The sequence below is a fragment of the Ruditapes philippinarum genome, unplaced genomic scaffold (assembly GCF_026571515.1).
Source record: "Ruditapes philippinarum isolate M1 unplaced genomic scaffold, ASM2657151v2 ctg634_1_1_1_1, whole genome shotgun sequence".
Lineage (NCBI taxonomy): Eukaryota > Metazoa > Mollusca > Bivalvia > Venerida > Veneridae > Ruditapes > Ruditapes philippinarum.
Genome location: NW_026855261.1, coordinates 70540 through 93378, shown reverse-complemented (window position 1 = coordinate 93378; position 22839 = coordinate 70540). Strand labels below are relative to the sequence as shown.

The window sequence follows — 22839 nt, the reverse complement described above, 5'->3', positions numbered from 1 at the left end:
TTACTGCGTTAGAAACACAATAGAAATATGGTTACAAATACAGAAAAAAATCATTTTTCGCACGTTTCATGAAAAGTATTACTTGTCTAAAATCTAAGTACCTTTATTCAGAAATATGAAGTATGAACATGTCTTTTTCATTTTAATGTAACCGTTTGACACCGAATTAATGTTACGGACAGTCACTTGTGTGCAACAAATACATACGGAGAGTGTTTGCCTGATTGTAATGGTTTCTGCTTATCAACCTGAGAAGCATTGGTTTGAGACCTAACCGGGTCACGATCAGTATATATCATGTAATGACAGTGCTTGTAAGCTCTTGGAAGCGGGCTCGGAACTTGTTGAAATAAGTTGCATGGATTGTTTTCCCAAAAGAATATAATAAAGTAGGTGTAAACAAAATGAAAGTAACAAGCAAATAAAAAATTGCGATCATTCCCTTTGAACTTTTGTATTAGAGATTTATCGCCAGACCACCAGTTTAGTTGACAGTAATGATTTGGTATGACAAGTGCGTGTTGACACAGATATTTGCTTAATGATACTAAGCTGATGATTATAAGCAAAAATTAAAGAAATAATTTGATTGGAAGATGACATGAAGTCGATGAAAATTATTTAAAAAATAAACACGTATGTGCAGGTAAAGGCAGAGGAAACTAGAATAGATTGTAAAGAATATACACGCCATAATCTTTTATTTCATACTTAAATTGAAAAGGAAACAAGTTAAATTATTGTACAAAAGAAGAGCCAAAATGGTTTCGTGATTGCCAAAATAAGGATGAATTTTAATAGCCTCTTTATCGATGTAAGCATAAACGCAATTGAAACTTATGAAAAAATGCTTTAAGAAAAAGGCAAAGAAATTTTTTACTTACAACTTAATCTAGATATTGAAATATTTCTTTATACGTTGTGGAATTGTATAATGTTCGTAACGGTTATTTTTTTCTTTTGGTGAAATTTATAAAATGAAATTGCTTTTGTGATTTAATGTGCGCATAATGCTTACACAAACAAGTTACGTGTATTGTGAATCGCAAATGTGTAATAAATAAAAAAGTAAATTTTATTATTAAAATGAGGCGGGCACATGCAACATTTATTGCAAATATTGCTGAACCTATTCAAGGACGTAAGTTACCGGTCACATGCCATAGACCAGAGGACATGTTAAAATGTATTTTATAAACATAACTTAAACTAACAAATAGATTATATTTTAACTAATGTTGATGATTCTTTCCTTCTTCTTGATCTTGATCATTCCAACAATGAAAAATGAACAAGATGAAATTTGTAAAAAGTTAAATCATTTTCTGTAATTCCTAGATTGTATGCAATAGATAATTGCAAAAGGAAATATGTTTTTTGCGATACACCACAATGGATTTTTCCTGTTTGACACGGTTATACTATTGTATATTAACCCTAATTTGAAAATCTCCTTACCTTAATAAAAGTGTGTTTCAATATAACTAATCAAAGACTGACCTGTCATATTTAAGAAAAAAGATGCATGTAAAAAAACAATATCAAAGGAACAAAAAGAAACTACATTGATGCCACTCGAAATCATTGAATATTAAGAAGCATAAGACGATACGTTTATGTCATAAATATTGGAAATTTACGTGTGTTGAAAACAATACGACTCTTGATTTTCTCGTGCTTAATTATTCATTCCAATACATTACATAGATAGACGGGTAAACAGATTTATCAGTTGAATGGAAACAATCTTCAAGGCAGATGCTGCAATATGCCCGCAGTTCGTTTTAGAATTGATGCTTGAGGTCAGAAATACTTTCGATCTTAGCACAAAGGTGATACAAGTCAGCAAAATCCTTTGTTTATTTTGTTGGCACGCGACCCAATGTTATTTCCTTCTTAATTCATTGAAAATATGTATTCAATTTGACTTTAACAATGAGACATAAAAGTGGATTAAAGGTTATGAAATTAAAATAACAGAAAAATAACTAACTTTTCCATTACGAATTTTACTTTCATTCAATAAGCTTTGATAAAGAATGTTTTTGGATGCCGCCATTCTATTTCTGTTTATGTGATCTCAATAGCACATACTTCTGTGTATTTTATTCAACCTGTGGTTATTTTATATGTGCAAATAAGATCCTGTTGCAAAATGTGAGATAAAAACTTTGTTTTTCATTTTAAGTGAAAAAAAATAAAGCAGCAATAATCACGGTACTCGTCTCATAGCTGAACAGCTTGATTTACTATGTTTCTGATTCGGTTTGTTTACCCAACGCCTTTATTGCAACTTCAAATACATGTATGTTTGCTTAGCTTGTCAGATATTAACATATTCATAAGTATTTTTTGCTCCTTTTATGCAATCTTTACATCGTAAACCTAGTTGTCTTTATAACAAAATAGGCTTCAATACTGTATTGTTTGTTAAACCAGAGATTATAAGTTTTTATTCAAAAGTACTTCCTTTATCACTGTTACTACACTGGCAATATTTTCTTATCACTTTAACCTTTGACGCAGATCTTTTTCTGCTTTACTGACTAGTTTGACCGATTTAAATGTGACAATGTATGTGATATTGTACTCTCAAGTCACGTATAAACACGACACATTTTAATTATGACATTAAGTAAAATAAAGAGATATATGTTTTGGATAGACAACTATATTTTACAGATAATTAATTAGCTGAAAACATAAATGACCGCTCAACACTGGTATTAACAAATTATTTATTGACATATATATAGACGTTGTATGTATCATGATTTCAAGACGTTTCGACAGGGAAAAACATTATTTATCCTCTACAGAAATAATTTTTGCAAATGGTGTAAATTACATATCTTTTTATGTTCAAAATTTCAATTTATTATTTATAATTGATTTTTATACGTTTTGAGTAATATATTCACAATATATTTATTAGAATATCTTTATTTTCTGTTGCATTCGAATTTTTAAAGAACCGTAATTGTCTCGCAACTGCATTTATGCGTTGAATACTGCAATACATAAGTTTTTGTAAGTCACAAACCCAGTTGAAAATTAATTGGCCTTAATGTTAACACTTCAGAATTTTTATACATTAAACGGCCTTGATAGGTAATAATTTCGGATCACTTTTCTCTATACCGGTATGAAAACGTACTATGTTACACGGCAGTTTACGAAAACGATGAAAATGATATGAAGACTGCATAAGGAATGCTGAGATAATAACATGTATAAACTAGAAGACAAACGTGATGGAAGTAAATTTTTTCAACTGCTTAAAGATGCTGGATATTATGTTCATAAATATAAAGACGAATTATTGACGGCTAGGAATTATTTTTTTCTTTGTCTTTATCTCGGCTACTATGGCTACGCTATGTCATGTAACTTTAAAGATGATGCCGCTATTTGTCTTACAGTATTCACTGTATTTGGAATGGTTTATATTATAATTCAAAGGCTGACAAAGACGGAGTTTTGGGGGCGGACTTGGAAAGCTTTGCGAAAACAGTTTTGCCAAATGTATAATTATGGTCGTACACCAAAGATAATTCGATGGTTAGTATTTTCGTAATTAATTTACTTTAAAACATAATTGTTTTGTAGATTTTATAAGGTTAAAAGTATAAAAATGATAATAATAATAAAACACCTGCATAAAAATATACAATTCCATTTTTTGCAACAGTCATATTAAGGCTGCATTTTATAAATTTCATGAAAACAGAAATAGCTTCATTTCGTGAATGAAAGAAGATTCCTATAGCTTCTCGTTTATATTTTCGGCCCTGAAGACAAACCAAAAATATATTCACCCTCATTGCGGCCAAACTTCACCTTTGGGTCATTCGAACATCAACATTTAATAAACACATGTGGTGTTACTTGCATCTATGCATATTTTTTCAAAATTTAACGGTTTATTTCTGCATTTGCGACCAATTTGATTGAATTTTATCTACTTTTATTCGTTGATTTTTTTGCTAACAGTAGTGAACCCTGAAGCTTTAACGGTAAAAGTGTGATGCATATCCTGATTAAACGGAAAATATCGTACTTTACATGTCCTTCATACAAATTCTTATTTTTGAAAGATTAAAAATGTGATATTTTGTTTGCCTATGCACATGTGCGAACGGTGCTAGGGGGCGTGAGGGATGTTGCAGGTATTCATTATCCCTCATGTACAGACTCAATCAAACCGAGTCTGCAATTCTCTTGTAATTTTGTTGTGATAAGCATGCTTCCGAGGGATCACTTCGTTTCCAGATTTTTATTATAGTTTTCAATTGCCTATGAAAATTCGTATGTAACATTTTTTTGTTACCGAAAGGTTTTTTCTTTAAAATAATAATTACTAAACATTATTTGATCAGAACCCCTTGCCTTTACGGGTTGAGGGGTCAGAATTGCAGTAATCGTTTACCCCAAGTGGTTGTAAGAGGCGACTTAATATGTATGTATTATCGATGCGTCTAGGCATCACTTAGTTCCAGCAGTTGAGGTGGTTTTGTATGGTGGCTGATTTGTGCCATTTGTGTTTCCGTCCCGCGACCCCGCAAAAGGGAAAGTCCATGATTAATATATTGAAATGGCGGGGCGCGAAGCAAAAACACGCTATTTAACGGGGGCGCGGAATTAATCGGCGGGGACGCGGAACGAAAACACGCTTATTAGCGGTGGTGCGGAGTGAAGTTAAATAAATAAAATTTCACCCGCGCCCCTGCTTATTATCGTGTTTTTACCCCGCAACCTGCTAAGCGAAGAGTCGAGAATTAACAAGTTAAAATTGCGGGGAGGGGGGGGGGGGGGCGGAGCGAAAACCCACTTATTACCGGGAACGCGATTTAATAATAAATAAAACTAATAAGCGGGATAAGGGGCAATTTTTTTATTTAAACCTCGTTTCGCTTTCTAGAGTGTTTTCGCCCCGAACCCCTACCGTTGCTACCGTTGTATCTCTAAAATCTCGTTCTGCGCCCCCGTGGGCCGAAGTTTTATTTACTAAATTTTGCCCGGCATCAGCTTAATATATAAGCTTATTTCCGCTCAGCGTCCCAGTCATTTTAACTTATTAATTCTCGACTTTTCGCTTGGCGGGGTCGCGGTGAAAAAACAGGAATGGCACAAATCAGCCACCATCGTTTTGACTTCTGGTGTTGGTTAAAGTTTGTAACATCTGAGGTTAGCCAAAAGCATCTTTCCTGCTTCTACTCATATGATCTAAACTGTATTTGTGAGCCCTAAAACCAAATGAAATGAACACAAATGATCAAATTTACCATTTTGCCGTTAAATGAATTATAAAGCTACAAGAATGAAAAACAGTTTAAGCCGATAACATTATTTGTTTTTAAATTTTTATGAAATGCAGTTATAAGGTTTCTAAGTAGTTTTATTATTGTTTGCGGTAATTGATACAACTGTTTCACAAGATTGTTTAACCATTGAACTTGTTAAGAATGAAATCTTTTGAAAATGAAACCCAATTTTAAGTATGTAAATTCAACTATGAGTTTTTTTAATTATAATTACTATAAAAATGTGTGTAAAAACTAAAATTACTTAAGTAACATCTATGATTAGAAGGGCTATTTATAAATTTCACAAATATGCTTTTCAAACGATGATTTAAGTTTTGAATATTGACCAGGTTCAATCTGTTAAACTGACATTTATAGAACAAGGTCGTGAACCTTTGCTGTCATAAAGATATAGCACTCGTAAACATGTCATTGCTATTCTTTAGACAGCGGCATAACTTTATAAACGTGTTGTTATGTCTAACCACTTATCTTAATACTTGTCTCATAAACTTAAAGTTATCAGCTCGTTCTGTTTAATGCAAAATATTGTTTTTTTCCAATCACAATCTAAAATAAATAACTGAAATAAATAAGAACAATATAACAATATTTAAACATTTGAATGAAGACACTATAATGTTATCCGCATAATTTTGAGCACGAACTTTTGTACTTTGGTCGATTTGTTTTTGTTGTACAACGGTCCATCATATATTATGAGGACAACACTATTATTTACAATAGATGCTCCATCAACTTGACCGTCGTATTTTGTTAAAATTTTGTTAACTCTGAACGACAAACATAAAAACAGAGATAATAAAGCGGTGCTTACCTATCATTGTTTATGAATAACTTGAAGTAACTTAACATGTTTCTATCATTATTATCTAAGACCATACAAAGTTTAAATAAATTCCATTACGCAGTTTTAATTCTGCTATATGTCTATATGTTGCCCTAGCATACACCTTTAACATTTCTTTTGATTGTAGTCTTTGCTTCACGCTGTATGAATATGCCTTGTTATTTCTATAGCATATATCGATCTATTTGTTTAGGTTTTTCATCGTCGCCTGGAGTTTAGGGTTTTTTGCGTATTTGATTATAAATGTAGCTTTGAAGGATGCAAACAGTTTACGATCATTGGCAGGGATGGCGGTCTATTTATTGTTACTCGTTTTACTATCCAATAACAGGAGGAGGGTTTGTATATTCCTTCTTCAATTTTCAATAACGTGTATTTTATTTATTATGGAAAAATCTTTTTATCTATTTTTTTGCAATATTAATAACGTTTTTTTCATAGCAAAGCATTATCCAACACAAAATAGATAAATACAGAATCCCTAAAGAAAGCCCAACACGGCAAAATTGAAAATGTTGCAGGCTCGGTTTGATTGAGCCTGTTCATTGACGGTACTGGAAAGTGCAAGTTACCGTCCACGCTCCCTAGCACCGGCTTAAGCAGAATTCAACATTTAAACATGAAGTAGTAAAATTTTGAATTTAGAAACGTCCGCAGACGTGTTCATACGGCAGCCTTGCCAAACTCCGTCAGGCTCACTGGGCTGTTTGCTAAAAAAGAAATTGAACACAATCCTAAATACGAGTGTTAAGTTTGAATAAAACCGAGTATCGTTACATTAAAAAAAATAAGTAGTATCCAAATCTGTCCGTGAAATACATCGTTATATGATAATTCATGTATATATTTTAATGAGTAAACAATTTACCGGTTTCTCTATTTGTTGATATCTGTGCACACAGCTACATTACCTCTTTTACATACAAATGAACTTGTTTTCCTAGTAATGTGTCAGGATAGTATGTAAGTTTGTGTCAATTTTCTTAAACAGAGCTAATACAGTATTACAAATTTTACTACGTTGTTAAAGATATAATGAAAAGTGTTGTAAGATATATTTGAATTCTATAAACTAAGAGTTTTCAGATCAACTGGAATTGCGTTTTTTACGGAATCATTCTCCAGTGTTTGTTTGGACTCTTTGTCATCAGAACAACAGCAGGTTATTATTGAAACATTAGTCAAATATCTATTGTTATAAAACACATTTATTTCAAATCGAAACAGTCCCATTTTTTACATTATTTAATAAAGTGTTGTTTAATGACCGATTGAACTGATATAATAAAACAAAAATATTTTTTAAATATATTTTTATAATGTTAGGTGATTTTTTACAGAGTTAATTACCTCCTTAAAAGTTAGGAAACGAAGGTATATAAAAATCCATATACTAATACATATTTTGCCGCTTTTATGTTTGTCAAATTACTAGTTTTCATTTAGGTAATTACAACTCCTTATGTATCATTAATTTGTTTAAGGCTCTACTATATTAGTATGGTTTTCTGACCGTATAATAGAGTTCATGGGTTATGCTGACGTTGGTTCCGAGTTTGTCTTTGGTGCTGAATTTGTTAACCACAGATTTGCCATGCAGGTAAACCATTTTCTATTGATGACATTCTTTGTGAGCTTAAGGTGTCTCATACGACGGGAGTTAATTTAGTTCGTAGATCTCGGGCTTAAACTCACAATATGGGAACTGGTTCAACATTTCCCCTTTTCATTAATGTATTTGACGTTCGTATGTTTTAAGCTTTCTTAAAGTCGTATTTTAGTCCCCAAATCTAGCATCTGTAGCAGCTTTGTGCTCATCAGCGTCCCAAAATAGTATTCAACGTTCATTAAAATATGCAACATATAGTCAATTGAGTACGAAAGACCGGAAGGGCCATTTCAACTTTATGAATTCTCGATTTCATATTCATGAATTCAAAAGCACCTTTACAACATACGGAATTCACGAATTCACAATTTTAGCTTCATGAATTCCCGATTTTAACTTCACGAATTCACGATTTCAACTTCATAAATTCACGATTTCAACTTCACAATTTCAACTTCATATGTTCACGATTTTAACTTCAAGAAATCAACTTCGTGAATTCACGATTTCAAAAAATTTCGAAATTCCCGAAGTTGATATTGTGAATTCGTGAATTCATGAAGTTGAAATCGTATTCACCAACTTGAAATTCCTAAAGTTAAAATCGTGAATTCGTGAAGCTAAAATCGTAAATTCGTGAAATTGAATAAATTTTGTGCTTTGATGAAGTTAAAATCGGGAGTTCATGAAGATAAAATCAGGAGTTCATGAAGTTGAAATGTCCCTACCGGTCTTTTTTTTTTTACTTTAAACTAGTTCTGAACTGTAAAGTTGGTGATTTAAAACGAAATCGTCATATTTTTAAATATCATTGATTTAAAAATGCAATATTCCTGTCAAATATAAATAATGAAAGTCACATTATGCCTCAGAGACAAATAAAATTTTACTTCTTTAGGAAAGGCTTACATGACTTTTAAAATGTTTATCTAATGATTTTAGAGAACGTTAGATGTTTTTTATTTGAAGAAAGTAGCAATACTTTAAAGAAATATGTCATGAAAATAGCACGTAATATTTTGACTTCCATACGAAATACCCATCTACTATACTTGTACAAAAGAACAACTTAAGATGATTTAATGTGTAACTTTGACGATACTGTAAAAGTACGCCAGGATTAAAAAGCTTTTCAGAAATGAAATTAAAAGCATTTTTGAGGCATAATGGGCCTTTAAAAATGAAAGAAATGAAGTATTATTATATACTATGATCATTTAGTTTTATATAGTTAGCTATATAGCTGTTTCCTTGACAATATACATGTAAGTGGGGAGTTAACATATAAGCCATCAGTATATTTATCTCATTTTCAGACAATGCCTGCCGTCATTGTATTTGTAGCAGTAATTCAAGTGCTAATGCATCTTGGAGTTATTCAATTCGTTGTACGGCTGATCGGAACTCCAGTGGCGTACCTACTTGATGTCTCTGCTCCAGAAGCAATGAACGCGTGTGCAAATATACTTTTGGGAGGGGTAAGATAAAAGTAATTGAGTAACGTCATATAGAAATTAATACAATTCATAAATTAGTTAAGTACTGTCGCCGGCCTACTCAATGGGTAATGATAACGAAAGCACTGGGTTTGTTCGACAGATTCTATTATATTTACATGGTAAATACGCTCCTGTAATGACATACATAACAATAATAAGGCACGGAAAATACAAACAATTAACAATACATTTTCAGAGCAATTGAAATACAATACACAAATACATATAAGGCATTAAAGACAAACGTTTACCTGTAGATATATCAATAAATAACTACAAAAGGATGATAATAGTTATTAAAGCATACAGGGCTGTTTACATTTGTTTTCAAAAATATGGCGGATATCGATTCTCGAAAGTGACTGGTTATTGATTTGTTATTGACAGAGAGTAGGTTAATCGAAATAAATACAGTAAAGAACGAAAGTATAAGGAGGTCTGACTCCACTTACTATAAGCTACCACTACATAATAAACTATCTACTTTAGTTTGGTTTCAAATTATACTTTATTATTATGTAATTATGAATGTTTTATATTATTGTTATTAGTGTATGATAAATATAGATACGTGTATATAATCATGTAGATAAGGTACTTTTATAAATAGTGTATGTTTAGTTAGTGTAAGTGTGTATATATCATTTAATTACGTAAGTAATGCGTTTATCAAATAATTCAACCCTATGACACCTATATGAACCAATAAAACGATGGTTGCGATTTTCCCAATCCTCTATCTTAACCAAATACTTGTGTATGTTTCTCACTGAACTGATCACAAGGGAAACCAAGAAAAGCATTGATGCAAAGCATCAAAGGGCGTCCAAGCAAGAAATGCAGCAAGTGAAGATGAACTAGTACACATATGATGACAAGATATTCTTATAAACTACCAGAAATGTATACCACTTATGAATGAGCGGACGAAAGACATTGTTCATTATGAACTTTGATTGGCATGCTAGAGATTAGAATATTACTTGTTATTTCTTTATGATCGTGGTTATTAATAGCAACGGATATACATGTATGCAATCATTTATAATCCATATGTGTAACGCATGATCAACACGTACCACACATTTGTCCCTTATTATGTACATGTTATCGCTATTAGCGAAGACCCCCTTAAGGTATCTGTTCACACTTTAAGTTAGTAAAAATATGACACTGGTTATATTACCATGTTGATCATGTTGAGCATAATTGTTTATTATACAATAATTGTAAAATCTATTAATTTTAATTAAAAAAAAATACAAATTTTATGAATATTGTTTTCTTTTATTCTTTTTTGTGTTTTATGTGCTATTTTAATACTGAGTTTTTACTACTCTTTTTTATTAAAATTGTAAAATAAATTTTAAGAATTCAATTGTCATATTGACCGACGATTATAAGTAAAAGCTTAACTGGAAAAAGTCAGTAAATTATGGTTTATCTTTCAATATATAATATTGTTTATTCTTAAACCATGTACATGTACATTGTATTTTTCTTTATCATTTTTTAAATTATCGATCAATTGAATAATTCATAAAATCTAATTTGTAACTTTGAATAATTCTTCGGCATCTTTACTAAACACGGATAACAAATTGAATAATTAAATAAAATGTTTCAAAGTTGATAATGTCATTTTAATACCATAAAAAATGTACCTTTTTCTCAATTATTGTACATATCACGGATTTATATTACATATAAATCCGTGTACATATTTATTGTTTTTATCTCATATAGATAAAATGAAACATGCTATTGTTGTTTTTTTCCAATTGTAACGATATCAAACATCTACTCCAAAATCGGGAGAGACCGGACAATAAACGTGTGGTACTATTCGCCGGTCACTAGTAAATCCTGGTCAAAATAGACCGGGAGAGACCGGCATTTACCGATAGGAGTGATAAAAAGATATATCTATAAATAGGTTTTTGGAATATTTAGGTCATCAACTGATCATTCTAGGATACATGTACAACAATAACATACCATGACATGATAACCGACTGTGTACTACAAAATGATAAATAAAAAACCCCGAAGAGCGCGATTTATTGACGGAAAAGGTTATTTCATTTGTAAATGTTTGCATTGCGAAAATTCATTGTAACATATCGCGACATTTCATTCTTATTTAATAATCAAGCACCCTCATACCGATCGGAATTTTCGGCTTTTATTATGACCGACTAAAAGGCTCGAGAAGTTGCTGTCGCCCTTTCACAAAATCTGATCTCATTCCATAAGAGCGCCGCGCTTCGGCGCGGACGCCAATAAAAACACTCACTATTTTGATTTTACAGTGATTCTTTGTACTAGTTTATAGAATAAGCGGTGCGATTGACGTCCCATAGTTGATAAAATCATTATGCAATAATATTCTAAAGATCATGTTCCATATATAAGCATAAGAACTATTATAAATATGTTTCAATTTTTATGATACACTTAGGTTTCAATATGTCTGCCCAATTCATGTTTAGAGGTCATAAGGGATGTTGCACTTTTTCATTTTCCCTCATGTACATGCCCATTCAAGCCGAGTCTGCAATGATTATGACATTTTGTTGCGATTAATGCGATTCTGAGGAAAGCAGATGTCAGGTGCGGTGTGGCAGCTTTTTAAGTTTCATCGTACTATATCAGTGTAATTATATTTTCAAGTCCTTCGGGATCAATGATTCCAGTAGTTTTAAATGGTGCTACGGGCGTAATTAAAGTTCATGTTTTGCAAAATTAATGTGCAAAATACTTAAATAAAAAATGTTTTTGTTATAGGCGGAAGCGGGAGCAATCATTTACGAGTATTTGTTCACTATGCCGACGTCACGATTGTTTGCTATAAATGTTGGAGGTCTCTCATCCGTTGCCGGAACAGCGCTGATTCAATATATAGCATTTGGAGTAAGTCAAAGATATTGTTTTAACTGAAAACTTTAATTTACACGTCAAGAATTTGAAACATTGCACAATTTTAAACTTAAGTTTGAAAGACATCCCTGTCAGACAATTTGTATGCTTAATTATTCTAGGTTCCAGTAAAGTATTTATTAGCAGCATCAGCCATGTCAGCACCCGCAGCATTAGTTTGTGCTAAAATTGTCTACCCTGATACAGATGTCAAAATAACGGACATTAACATGCAAGAAATTGAACTTGATGTAACGACGCAAACCGAAATTTTTGATAAAGACTTAACAACAAAAGATCAAAGTCCTGTGAAAGAAAAGGAAAGTGGAGTTTTGAATGAAGATGAGACTGCAAATATTCCAGTGAAGACTATGAAAACAGATATTAAGTCTGAGTAAATGATTATATCTTGACAAATATTTTCTTCAATATTTTTAAGTATTAAATAAGATGTGTTAATAGTACTTAGAATATTTTTATTTTGTACAACACCAAAGGAAAGTTATATGACGAATTACAATGCTTCCTGCACTATTCCTGTGCTGCAAGTAACAAACTGCCAACAGTTAATTTAACATTATTTATAGCTGGGTGTACATTTACCATAATTAATAGATTAATTACTCATTTCTTAATACATGTGACACGCTTATCATTTAAACCCGAGCAATAGATTATATATTTAACATTGATTGGTTTTTACAAAATGACCTATAAACGTTGTACACAGTTATCTAACACCCCAGTTACACAGAGCCATCGGTTATTGATCGGTTGTTTTTTAAACCAAATTATGTAGTGAACCGATGACAACGTATTTAATACCGATATCACCTATTGGTCACCTGTTTTCCACCTATCTACTGCTATTGGGGAAAGATAAGTTTCATCGGTAAAAATTACCGATTGAGTTATTTAAACATGTTAAAAATTCTCAATCGGTGAAAATATTTTACAAATAACCGACAGCAAGCTATATCACGAGATATGCAAGCTCTTAATCACCGATATCGCCGATCAGACAAAGATAACCAAATATGAATCACCGGCCATATCTGACGGAAAGTGTTTAACCACTAATGACTAGCTATCAAACACCGATTAATCAGCGTTACGCCCGATTTAGCTCCGATTTACAAACGATAAAAACCGATATTATTTCAGCATTTTTATCACCGACCCAACCTCGTTTGAATTTTCTTTCTGTCACCGATGGCCGTTTACATAGAAAACTAGAAATAAAATCACGCATGACAACCGATCATAACAGCGAGTAAAATTAAAATTAAATGGCCGATTGGCGACCGACCGCCTGTGTAACTGGCCCGCAACAGTATCATTAATTATAGAAAATTAAATAATATTTCTTTTGTAAAAACAAATAACTCAGATACATGATTACGTGCAAGTTGATTACACAATTGTATCTTGAAATCAGTCCTTATGTATTGATTTTACAGCTATCTTTCAAAAATATATAACATATTTAGTTAATTGAAAATATTTTTAGTCTATTTCAACCAAGAAGCGTTGGTGAAGCACTTGTACTTGGTACAACGAATGGAATGAAACTTGCTACAAGTATAATTGGCATTCTGATTGTCTCACTCGCATTATTAGAACTCACAAACAGCACCGTAAAATGGTTTGGTGATAGAGTGAACATTGACATTTCATTGAATGTAATTTAGTTTCAAGTTCAGTTTAAAGATTTCAGTTTCTCAAACGAGTCTTTATTATTATTATTTTTTTTTTTACAAATTTTACAAAGTTTTCAAATCATGTTAACTGGCTATTCACTTTAAAATTAACGGTACACTAATAACGACATGTTAATTGTCATGGTCATATTAAGTAACTAAATTAATGAAATAAAGCATTTACAGTTCGTATGTAATGCGGTTCGAGTTCTATATAACAAGATTTCAAGATTACTATAAACAAGGTCGCCAAATTGAAAAGAAATAGCTTAAATGTTTCGTGTTTGTTGTTTTCAAACGAATGGGATGTATTTTGACCTTCTTTTCAGCTGATTTTATCGTACCTTTTTTATCCATTCGTTTACCTGATGGGTGTCGATGCAGAAGATTGTCTACGAGCCGGCGAATATCTTGGACTTCGAACATTGTCTAGTCCAGGAGTTCCGTATATCTACGTTGGTCAGTTAATAAGAAATAGAGAACGATTAGAAGAATTTACAGCGACCTTTAATCTGTCAATAGAGTATGACAGGACAAAAGACATCTTACTTCCATACTGGAATGAGACATTGGTTGGCGGTATATTTTCGGTTTGTTAAAAAGCAATCAATCAAAATCTTTGTCAGCTTTATTCCAACATTCAGCGCAGTCTTTTCGGTCTCTTTGCATAAACGCAAAAGTAGTGTATGCAATACATGGGCTGAAATACTATAGTTGTGTTAACAGATTTGTTTGTTGATAAGTTATATGTAAACAATGTAAGTTAAAACATCTTTCAGTTCTTATTAATTAAAATGCCATATGTAACAAAAGTGAAAAGTCATTGATTTGAACATATTTAAAACGAAGTTTCTAAAATATTCAAACAAATTTCAAGAAATGTATTTAATGATGGCTTTGACACAAATGCGATATTTTTGCTATATTATGTTTTACAGGAACGATCTGAATTAATAATTACATACGCATTATGCGGTTTTGCATCAGTTCCTACAGTTGGAGTGGCATTTGGGTTGATTACTGCATTTGTTCCTCATAGACTTGACGAGTTATCTAAACTGGCAGTTAAGCTATTGATAACTGGCACAATTGCAAGTTATCTGACCGCCTGTGTAGCAGGTTTGTTTTTATCATTTTGACATTCGTATTTCCGAATACTGCGTTTCGTAGTTCCTATTGAACCTGTCAAGACTTATTGAAAAAGTACAAAGTAAGTCTTAAATAAAATTCGCTTTTCAGCTCAAATTCATATATTTAAATAAATATGCTGTAACAATTATTTTTGTTTCAGATGTCGCATTCTTTTCACTACAAATTAATTTGTAATATTTGTGCATTGTTTTTGTTATATTCTTGATATTAAAAACTTGCTGTTGGTGCCATGATATATCAGTTATAATTATACACAATGCATATAGAGAACAATATGAGTAAACGAGCAAACGAAATATAAATCATTTTATTACCAAATGTTCGCTAAGGCAAAAAAGCAATTTATAATATTTAATTTATGATTTATATAATTTTGTTTTTTACAGGACTGTTATCATAGAAGTACAAGCTTGTGAAAGACTATGAGGGCACAATATGTGTTAATATTCGGATGAAAAGAACATATATGTCAGATCCATATCATAATCAGTAAAATAAAATTATTCTATGGTCTGATACAAAGTTTATGGTAAAGACTGTTAGTTGTTTTTATCACATTTAAGAAAACAATTTATTCATGACAAAGGTGTTTCATCTCGATCTCATTCAATTTCTTTTTAACCAGATAGTTTTCAATGGAAAAACTACGAAGTCAAATTTAACAAAATTCCAAAGAAGAATCACGTAAATTGTTGTCTACTTTTATTTTCTAATTCGTTTGGTACATGCACAGTTATGTAACATTTAGATAAGATTATTGATGATTTATATCATTCTTACTTTTTTTCTAAGAATTCAATACATCAATGCATCTGGCTACAAGTACGGAAATTCTGGTTCATTTTCAAGTTTTTATATACGCAGCAATTTATGTTCACTTTAGAACGGTACAATATTAATAATTTGATATGTTTTGAAATAATTAGAGTATATATCAACACTGTGAAGCCTTAAAGAGCAAATGATCATCCTCATTTAAAATGAATTTTGCATTACTTTGGAACGTTTACTACACGACATTCAGCAATTTAGAACTAACGCTTTATAGTCTAATTAAGGACAAGCTGCGATTGTCAATAGAAAAGGACATAAACACAGGGCTTTAACGACTTACAACAAATTACAAGAGAAACAATTGTAATTAACGCGGACATTATGTCTACATCGTTTCCTCTATAAATCTAGATAACAATACGAACCGATCAATGAAGCTGGTGAAAGTGTTGCCAATTTAAAATGTTTAGATTTTACAAATAGATGTAAATATATTTGTTTAATGTTTGCAAGATAGTATGCGTCTTAAAACTTTTATTAATTGCGAACATAATTTGCATGACTGTGTTAATTGAAAATTATATCTTTTTTCTTTCTTTTATAACAAAAACATATATTAGTTGAAATATAAATTGTGATAAATGTTACACTTGTTTTTATATTTCTGGATATCATGTTTTTTTTTCAGTACAACAATATTTATATCAATACATTTAACTTTAACTGATACATAAAAATGGTAAATATTAGAAGAGTAATAGTCTTTCAATGACTTTCGAAAAGCATGATGTTGATATAAGCACAGATTTGAGGTATTAGATTGATATCTAATTGGTAATGTTTCAAAACCATCTAAAATCCAAGGCAAGCTCCCCACCCCCCTCCTGTAATATTTGTTGATACTTTACTGACTATGAATACACTTCACACACTGAATAAACAGGATATTTTCTACGCAGTACTTTGATGATTATTAATACGCTGCTAGTATTTACCGCAATTGCAGTCTATCAGTCCGTGAAAATATTAACCTCTTTTATATTTACTCTCTTTTTTTAAACCTCGTGCTTAGCAACGGTTACACTTGTCAAATTGATTTACTTATTTAAACAATTATGCCATAATGTTTCATTTTTTAATACTGGCAAGAGCAGGTATTAAATGCTGTTTGCATTCACTGTACTTCATCCCAGTGAAATAAAATTAAGTTATGCTGCAGTAAAATCCATTATAGTCATGGATAGCAAATTAAAAAATTAGTATTTTTTACTATAATGCCAAAATATGAATAATAATGCTGTAAAAATTAAGAAAAAATGCAAACTTTATTGTTTGTGACCTCTTTTTCTGAACAGATAATTCTCTTTTTTCTAGTTTGATACTAGACTGGTACTCAATGGAATAACGTTTATTGAATCATAGAATAACAGATGAGATGAGATAGATGTCTCATTAAGCTAACTTTGAATAATAAAATATTTTCACAAATAGGTTAGCATCTATTTTTCATTCCTATAATCGTAGACAACAGAAACGAAATAGCAAATTCAAAGCCCATTGATTGTTGAAATCAGAACATGCATGGGGCTGATTGATGACGAGTGATGTTTTGTACAAAATAGGCCTTTGAAAACATATTTGAATTTTTGAAATAAGATTCTACGATGTTTTTGATGTTTTTATCGTTACTAAAGCTTTTTACACTCCTAACTACACAAGTTTATTTATTCCGATTTATTTTGAAGATAGTTGTAATCAATGCAATCTGAAAGTTGCTATTTCCCCAACATCCACAGTTTTTGTAAATTTCAAAAGAAATACTCGGTGTGGTTAAAGATTTAAAGAGATGTAACGAAATCGTATGGACAGTCGGGGTCTGATCTTCACATTATAGCGCGGCGTTAATCTTAAATATCTGGTAAAAATGTAATCAAACGGAATCAATAAAAACATAAAAATTACATGTCCATTGCAAACTTGGAGTAATTGAGTCTGAACATGAGGGATAATGAAACAGTGCAACATCCCTGACGCTCAATTATCAACACGTAAAACTGCTGGACTCAATGATCCTGAAGAAAAAAATAAAAAATCAATTAAGTGAAGTACGGGGCAACCTTTCACAGATGACACGCATCACTTGACACCTGTTATTGTGATGTATAAATATCTGGTAAAAAATGGTCCCTCGGAAGCATTAAAAACAACAAAATTACATGAAAATAGCAGACTCGGTTTGATTGAGTCAGATCATTGTCATCCCAATTTTCCAGACTATTAGTAACCGTACTTATTTTGAATAACCACCAACATTGAAAAGCGTTGTACATTTTTTTCTTTAAATCGGACTATGAATAAGACAAAACAATCTATTTTCAATTTAAATACGAGTGTGTTTCTTTATATTCTCTGGCATATATTTTATATCAACTTCTTCACTTGATCTATGATTTTTTTTTTCTTTTTTATTGCTTTACGACCTTATTTTGAACCCAGTTTTATTTATATCTAGCAACATCGTAACCCACCAGCCTATACGTTTATAAAAATACAAACAAAATACACAAATGAAGCATTTTTATTCTTCGTCACATATTTATCAATTTGAATTATAAATACTATGACCACAAACAAGTATTCAGCACGGTTGAAAGCAAGCGGTTGATAAGTCTATTAACTATCATTGAGAATCAATGCTTCGCCACTAAAACATTGTATCAGTTATACATGGAAACTGTTCAGACAACTTACATATAAATGCAGTCCAATCTAAATTGACACAAATGATCATATAGACTTATTTTTTAAGGTTAACTGTCACAGAGAAGTTGGCATCGCCCTGTATCGACCCAGCGCTCCTAAATTACCAATACATCAGATTGTTGTTGAACGGACGGACTATTTTATTTCTAAAATGTTAAACGTGGTAAATCTACAGCTTATTTCTAAAATGTTAAACGTGCTAAAAGTATCACACATTTTTTGATAGATAAACAGACAGATATATCCTGCAAAATGACAATACTTTCAAATAACGGCACCTTAGTAATCAGAATGGCGTATGTATAAATGAAAGTTGTGATAGCGACAAATTATGTCTTTCACTTAAAACAAGTAGTTACATGAAGCATTTGGAAAAAAGATAAACGATGGTAAATCCGAAACACATTATTAAAACGATAAAATTCTAATTCACTTCATATCAACAAATCATAACCAAATCAGTCAGAATGTTTCAAACTCGTTTCACTTTTGTTGTTTCTTCAAACAATTATACACATTACAAATTTATTGCGTTGTATTCAATATGTTGTGCATAATAAGTCTCTGACAGTTTCTTTAAGAGATTCCACTTTCAAATGTTATAAAATATGATAAACAAGATCAACAAGGAAAGGCGGCGTTCAATGAACGCAAAACCGAGATAAACATAAGAAACGTCCTCAAATCAAAAGTTCAAACACAGTAACATGTTAAATATCTGATAACAACGCATTTTCTTTTGTGCTTTGCAATTGGTTTTATTTGTGAATGACAATGACAATTAACAAAATTGTTATTTCTGATAATTATAAATAACATAAATAACACTGTTGTTAGAAAAATTTTGAAATGGTTCCATTTAAATTCAAAGAGAACTATCATAAAATATAACGCAATGCAGTAAAGCATTTTTTATTAACTAAATCAATTTATTTGTTCGATTTTTTCAAATGTGTGGAAAACATATATGAACATTTTTTTTCATCAGTGTTTTATAAGCGTTGTTATTTACTAATTTCCACTATAAAGAGAAATAAATTGACACACGAAAAATGTAAATCATAAACTTTTTCCTCGTGTCTATTCTTGTAGTACGATATACGGTTGACAAGCAACTGTAAATAATTTTCCAATAATTGACACAAAATGTCATAGTAAAAATCTTAGGGGATGCCATGATATAATTATAGATGTTGTCATAATACAATTATAATGAAGTCTGACGTACACTGACATGTAATATCTAAAAATGAAGTAAGGTGACGTAAAATGATTGACATCCTCTACTTATCTACAAATATAAGTTTATCTAAGAATAGAATATTCTCATAAGAATGAATAAAACTCATATGCTTTCAATTAATGGAGCAAATTACGTAACACCGTTACAAGTCATCGGAACTATTGAATGTTATAATGTCATGTTCCACATTTAAAGCAAGTTATAAAACATATATAGAATTTCATTGAATGTTTATTTCTTTTTTAATTTATACAATAAAATATTAAATTTTAGAGCTTCAATTATCGTAAAAACAATTTCATATTTGAATGTTTCGATGTACATTGATTAATGCAGAGGTTACTAAAAATCATCTCATTTTCGTGAAATTTAGGGGAAAGGTATGACTTCAGCATACAATTTGCGATCACTTAAAGATGAAAATATGTAAATGATACTTTGCTAAACAAAAGCACCTTTGCCTTGATATGACGTTTTCGAAATTCTTCATATTGAGTTTCATTTTCAAATCTGAATATCCATTTTTGATTTATCAAAATTGTTTCTGAACTGAAACTTATCTTAATGTCTGGAGTTGTATTGTTGTTTGTTCTTTAAAGCAAAAGCAAGTGTAATATTGTACGATTTTTGAAAATGTATGAAACAAAAATGAAACTATTCTATAAAACTATCTTTCATTGATGAAGTAGTTGGAAAAATGAAGAAATGACACATTTTTATCAACCATATATACCACAGAATTTTCCTTCTACTTTTACCAATTCCATTAATGTATTTATGTGTCAGATATCTTGACAGGTTTATCAGGGGTGAGTGAAAGCAAATGTTATACACGACGTTAATAAAATCGTTTCATTCAAACCCATTTCTACAGATTGCAAAGCGACCTACAACAACATTGTGTTTTACGTAAAAGTATATTGGGTATAGAGGCAAAATATTCTCAGTTCAAGTCTTGCGATTTGAAATTCTCACTATTCAGTTATCATTATGACAAAGTGATGAACGGAGTTAGCAACGGATTTAAAATTTACACGTCTCATGAGACGATTCGACCGCAAAAAAGGATCTACATGAGCTCAAACTATCAATTTCTGTCAATGTTAACTATTCACCTTTCTTCCGAAACATTTGTTGCATGCTAACCCCATTGTTATAGATCATGCCTTATCGTATCTTACGGCTACATCATTGATTGTGGAAGAAGTCATACATGTGACAAATTAATTCGCGGTTCAAAATAACATTTATTTTTATTTCAACATGTTCACAAACATGGTATTTGTTATGGAAACAAGTTACCTTTCCGCATCGATTGATGCTTGTACTTGATAAAATATTTGATTAGATATCACCTTATTTCATACAATTCTGGTTTCACTTACTTTTATATGCACCTTTATTTGTATGTGGAAGTTCTAAAACCTCTTTCGGTAGAAACATTACGACCTTTGACCCTTACTGTAATTTTTTTGATTACATGCATATCTTAGTTTCTTGCAAGATATATCTTTCTTATGATTCTGCTAGTTCTGGTGAGGAATCAAAAACCATGAACCAAATATTCCATAAATCAAGATTGAAGATTGTTTTTCTGGAGCTGACAGGGCTAAAAATGATATGGAAGAGACAGGTGATAGAAACAGAAAGTTGATAAACTGATATTGGCAGCGCGTAAAACCTGGATCCACCAATTGAGGTATATAGGCGGGACGAGGCTTATATGTGGCATGACAGGAACAGTAAAAAAGGTAATAAAAATTGATTCCGGCAATCAGAGGAAGACATGCAATGTTTATGGCAGAGGAGAGAAAATAGCGATGGACAGTCCTTGACGTTTCCCATTTTAATGGAATATTTTCTCTGTATTGATGAAATGGAAGAGTTTGTGATTGAGTATTTTGTCATCTTTTTCATTTAGCTGAAAATGCGTTAAAATCAAAAAGCTTTCAATCAACCTTATTTCAATACTGCAGCCATTAAGAAAAGAAACTCTCTTACGTAGCCTTCAATCTGCTTCTGTGACTGGCATTAGAAATTGATTGTAAGAAAGCCATTGTTTAGATGATATTAGAACGTATGCATTCTGAATAAACCTTATTTAATAGATAGCAATACATAAGTTTTTGCAAGCCTATTGTTTAGACAAGAAGAGCAATAAAATTATAAAATTAATGAGAACAAAATCCATAGTGACACACAATCAGAATTAGTTTAGAGCATGATATATATAACTAAAAAATTAAGGCTAAACAGCAAGCCGGCTTGGTTAAAGCGGCACCCAAGTAGAGTTGCTATAATTAAAATATTCTCCGGCAAAGCCAACCATTACTTAAAAAGCTACGGCACTAACCTAATCTTTTATTACAAATTACAATATTTACAAATAGATGTCACTTCAGTAATTGGAAGCTAAGAATTTCATTATCAGGTGCTTTTATTTAATTGATCTTGACCTAAAGGCCAGTTAATATGTTTATACTGTACATAATTCTTAAGCATGCTTAACGATGCCTCTAACCTTTAATACTAATTAAAAGTATTGTTTTGAAATTCTCGCGATACAGGTACATTACTCATATGTGTTCTGTATGACCGAGGAAATGCGTCACATTAGTTTACACTTACTATGATGCGTCGTCACGATCAGTTAAACTGATGACATTTCCGGAACAATAAACCTTCCATATATGTAGTCATTAGAAAATTAAATTTGGATTAATGACCTCTTAAATAACATTCTGTCATTATTTTGTACTGTTGTATCGTCACACCAGATAGTTATATCAGATAATATATAAACTGCAACGCTATGACTTACACGCTGTGATATTTGTCACACTATAATAATTATATAGTTATACAACAACAAAAAATCGACAGATTAAATATAATATTACGATTTTGAAGCGGAAAAAACTATAAACGACTATTTCATTTCTGAAACTAAGCAACGGGCCAAAAAAAGGCAGACAGCAGCAGAAAACAATAGTACTTCATTTC

The 22839-nt window shown here is 31.3% G+C and overlaps 1 protein-coding gene across 1 annotated transcript; it reads left to right on the top strand.

Moving 5' to 3' along the window:
- Positions 1-3119: 3119 nt before the first annotated feature.
- Positions 3120-16477, top strand: LOC132742683 (solute carrier family 28 member 3-like). The gene is made up of 11 exons (XM_060731147.1): positions 3120-3561; positions 6371-6515; positions 7264-7339; positions 7662-7777; positions 9103-9264; positions 12073-12198; positions 12327-12598; positions 13715-13886; positions 14234-14494; positions 14843-15023; positions 15443-16477. Exons 1-11 carry the CDS (start codon positions 3230-3232, stop codon positions 15454-15456), a joined length of 1857 nt encoding a protein of 618 aa, XP_060587130.1. The 5' UTR covers positions 3120-3229; the 3' UTR covers positions 15457-16477.
- The last annotated feature ends 6362 nt before the right edge of the window (positions 16478-22839 follow it).

Coding starts and splice junctions, on each gene's coding strand:
- LOC132742683 (XM_060731147.1), top strand. CDS start 3,230: ATGTATAAACTAGAAGACAAACGTGATGGAAGTAAATTTTTTCAACTG. Junction 7,340..7,661: donor TGTCATCAGAACAACAGCAG/GTTATTATTGAA, acceptor AATTTGTTTAAG/GCTCTACTATATTAGTATGG. Junction 12,199..12,326: donor TTCAATATATAGCATTTGGA/GTAAGTCAAAGA, acceptor TAATTATTCTAG/GTTCCAGTAAAGTATTTATT.